The sequence below is a fragment of the Meles meles genome, chromosome 5, assembly GCF_922984935.1.
Source record: "Meles meles chromosome 5, mMelMel3.1 paternal haplotype, whole genome shotgun sequence".
In the NCBI taxonomy this organism is placed as follows: domain Eukaryota; kingdom Metazoa; phylum Chordata; class Mammalia; order Carnivora; family Mustelidae; genus Meles; species Meles meles.
In genome coordinates this window covers 154,567,927-154,571,628 of record NC_060070.1, presented here as the reverse complement: position 1 = coordinate 154,571,628, position 3,702 = coordinate 154,567,927, and the positions used below count along the sequence as shown (strand labels likewise).

At 38.5% G+C, this 3,702-nt stretch overlaps 1 protein-coding gene across 1 annotated transcript; it reads right to left on the bottom strand.

Moving 5' to 3' along the window:
* Window positions 1–370: 370 nt before the first annotated feature.
* Window positions 371–1,300, bottom strand: LOC123942670 (olfactory receptor 2B6-like). The gene has a single exon (XM_046006744.1). It carries the CDS (start codon window positions 1,298–1,300, stop codon window positions 371–373), a length of 930 nt encoding a protein of 309 aa, XP_045862700.1.
* Between the last annotated feature and the right edge of the window lie 2,402 nt (window positions 1,301–3,702).

Sequence of the window (3,702 nt, the reverse complement as noted above, 5' to 3'; positions counted from 1 at the left end):
CCAGTGAAAAATAGTTCTCAAGTGACGTTGTGATACGAAGTGCACAGATGTAGGTTTGCAGTACTATTTTATAATGATTAGTTTGAACTAATGGGTTTATATCTTAATTTATATTATTACATATTTTATTACATAGTATAATTAGTATTTCAGAGTACAGTGTAGAACTACTTTCACTACATTTCCACAAACATAGTCTGCTTAGTGGTGCATATAGCCAAGCATCACTGTTGCCTAACATCACTGTATCAAATGCAGCACGTGAATATCTCACATAAGATTTGGGGAAATAGGGCACAAAAGTGAACTATTAAAGAAAACCCTATAAACCTACTGTAATTTTAAATACTTTCCATTTATTTCCCAGCTATCACTTGGAAGTGAATATGCCCTTCACTAGGTTGACTAATGCTCCCTTTACATCCTTATTCCTCAGGGTGTAGATAAAAGTGTTCAGTGCAGGGGTCACCACTCCATAGAAGAGTGCCATGAACTTGGGCTGGTCCCTTGAGATGGAAGAGGGGGGCTGAAGGTACATGCTAATGGCTGGACCATAAAACAAGAAAACTACAATGAGGTGGGAGGAACATGTCCCAAAGGCCTTCCTCCTTCCCTCAGAAGACTTAATTTTAAATACAGCATGTCCAATACAAGCATAGGAAGCAAGAATTAAGCACAGAGGAACAGCTAACATAAAAATACACACCACAGAGAGCGTGAGCTCATTAGCAGCCTTTTCTCCACAGGCAGCCTTTATCAGAACAGGAATCTCACACAACAAGTGATCCAGTTTATTGAGGCCACACAGTGGTAACTGTAAGGTAGCAGTGGCCTCTGAGACAGCATAGGTGATTCCAGTCAGCCACACAGTGGATACCAACAGGATACAGACACGTGGGTTCATGATGAGGGTGTAGTGCAAAGGCTTGCAGATAGCCACATAGCGATCAAAAGACATGATAGCCAAAATAAGACATTCTGTGCCCCCCATTATGTGAAAGAAATAAAGCTGAGCCACACATCCAAGATAGCTGATTGTCTTCCTAGCACTTCCCAGGTTAAACAGCATCTGAGGGACAATGCTTGTGGTGTAGCACATGTCCAGGAAGGAGAGGTTTGTGAGGAAGAAATACATGGGGCTGTGCAGATGGGCATCTAACCTAGACACTAGAATAATGGCTATGTTTCCAACCATGGCCATGGGGTATGTTATAAGAAGAATAGCAAACAGAGGAAGCTCCAGCCAAGGACGGTCTGAGAAGCCTAGTAGAATAAACTCTTCAGGATGGCTGTTGTTCATTGCACCAGTCTTTACCTTGTTTCACCTACAGCAGAGAAGTGGCAGAAAATGTAGGAAGAGTTAGGAGAAGTGTATGTGTCATCCACTGACAGAGGATGGGCTGCAGAATCTTGTGAGGGAAATAATAACAGTCATCTGACACCAGGTGACTTACTTTCCCTCCTGACACTACAAGACAAAGCTGGTGACTTTAGAAAAATAGCCTGACCATTCTGAAACTCAATGTATAAAAGCATCACAAGGATGATCTCCTTGTGTTACAAAGAGGATTAAATGGAAAGTGGAAGCGTCTTGTGTTTTAGAAACGTCAAAGTAATGATTTTCAAACTTTGCTTGCTTGCATAAAAATCATCTGAGGAGATTGTTAAAATGCAATCTATCGATTTCTGTCTCTTGGTGTCTGATAGAGTGGATGTGAGATGGGGCCCCGGGGACACTGATGCAAGTTATTACTGAAATATTATGAGCAGTGGAATTCTTGAGGCAGCTGACACACAAGAAGGAGAACACGAGCTGTAATACCATCATGACAGCCTTGTCCAAACTCAAGTAGTCAGTTGAATAGTTTTATCATTTCTATGGAGAGTAAGAAGGTAGATTTTGTACAAGTCCATTTTGGTATTTTGGAAGGGAGCAAGAAATGTCAGTTTCCTTAAGTATGAACTGAGAGTTGAGCCATGACATATGTTCCGATGCTGAAGAATTTATTTTGGGATGTGTATTTTCTTGTATAAGTACTTCCTTCAAATGGGCACTTGATTTTTCCATTAAAACTTAATTTATTATCTGGTAGTGATTTTCCTTTATTACGTGGACTTTTGATTCTATTTTTATAGGAGTTTGGACAGTTATTAGTGATCCACTTGATTGTAAATAACTACAAGTACAACTTTTAACTCCAGAGAACTGGTGTCAGTAGGAAAGCCAATATTCCAATTCAGTCAATACCAGAGACTCACACACATATTCACAAATTATATTGCATATTCCTTTTCTTTTTCTTTCTTTTACAGTATTATTTTTTTGTGTGTGTTAGTCACCATGGAGTATATCATTAGTTTTTGGTGTAGTGTTCCATTTTTTTTTTTAAGATAAGAAGCACATTGTAACAAGAAAATAAACTAGCTGAGTAAAGTAGTGTTTTGGAAAGATTAACTATGGAACCATTTTTTTAAGTTTATACTGTTCTTTCATTTAGTGGTAAACTGTGTTTCATTATATCTACAATGTTTTTGCAAGATAAGATAGATCATGATTATGGTTATGAGGCATCCCAGTGACAAATTCTGAGTTACCTTACTAGTGAGTTAGTGGTTTAAGAGTCAAAACATTATGTTTGTATGGTTACAAAGTACAGTTTTCACATTCTATATTTCATTAAATCCTCAAAGCCATCTTGTGAGGTATTACACAAAACCCACAGTTTTTGTTTGGAGGTTCTAGTGGGGGAAGTGCAGCTACTCATATAGCCTTGACCAAAGAATGGTCCTGTTCTATTGGGAAGGTCATTCTCTGAGTGCACAGTTTTGGGAGGGACACACATGGAGTAGTGAGGGAGGAAAGGGCCACCTGCCTAGCTAGCCAGATCATCCTAATCGACTCTGGCAATCAAGGGGGTGACCGATGTCACAGACAGGTACTCATCATGTGTCCTCCTTAATCCCCATCATACAATTATCCCATTCCCTGGTCCAACTCCCCTCTAATAACTATGAGTTTGTTCTCTACAGTTGAGTTTATTTCTTGGGGGATAGGAGGCATGCATTTGTGATGAGCACCAGGTGTTGTATGGGAGTTTTGAATCACTCTATTGTACACCCGAAACTAGTATCACACTGTATATTAACTAACTGGAACTAGAATAAAAACTTAAAAAAAAAACTACTCATGACTAAAATGTGAATGTTGCTCTTGATTACACACTATCCCTAGGTCAGAAATGCACATAAAACAATAAAATGCTAATAATTCCAACTAATCCTTAATAAGCCCTGTGTGCTGAAAACTCCAAGAAGGATTTTGGGACATCATTTGGGACTCCTCCCTAGAACTTATGAGAAAGGAAATTTTGGTACCCATATTTTAGGATATTGCTAATCATTCATTTAGGATGTAATTGATCATTCAGTGAATGATTGCCTTCTAATAATTCGGGAGGTTCTAAAGATCAAAAAGCAATCAATTACTCAAATGAAGTAGTGAGATAATAAAACTATGATTTCAGAGTCTCAAAATTCCAAAGAAATCACCTGTAGTCTGGAGATGTTTCCTGAATGAATATGTCTACTACACCTTATTTGACCTTGACATAACTCAAGATGTGGTATGAGTGCACTATGTTAGGAACACATGTTTGTCTAAGTTCTTTTTCAGGTAAAGAGTCTATGTTTTAGATGGGATCT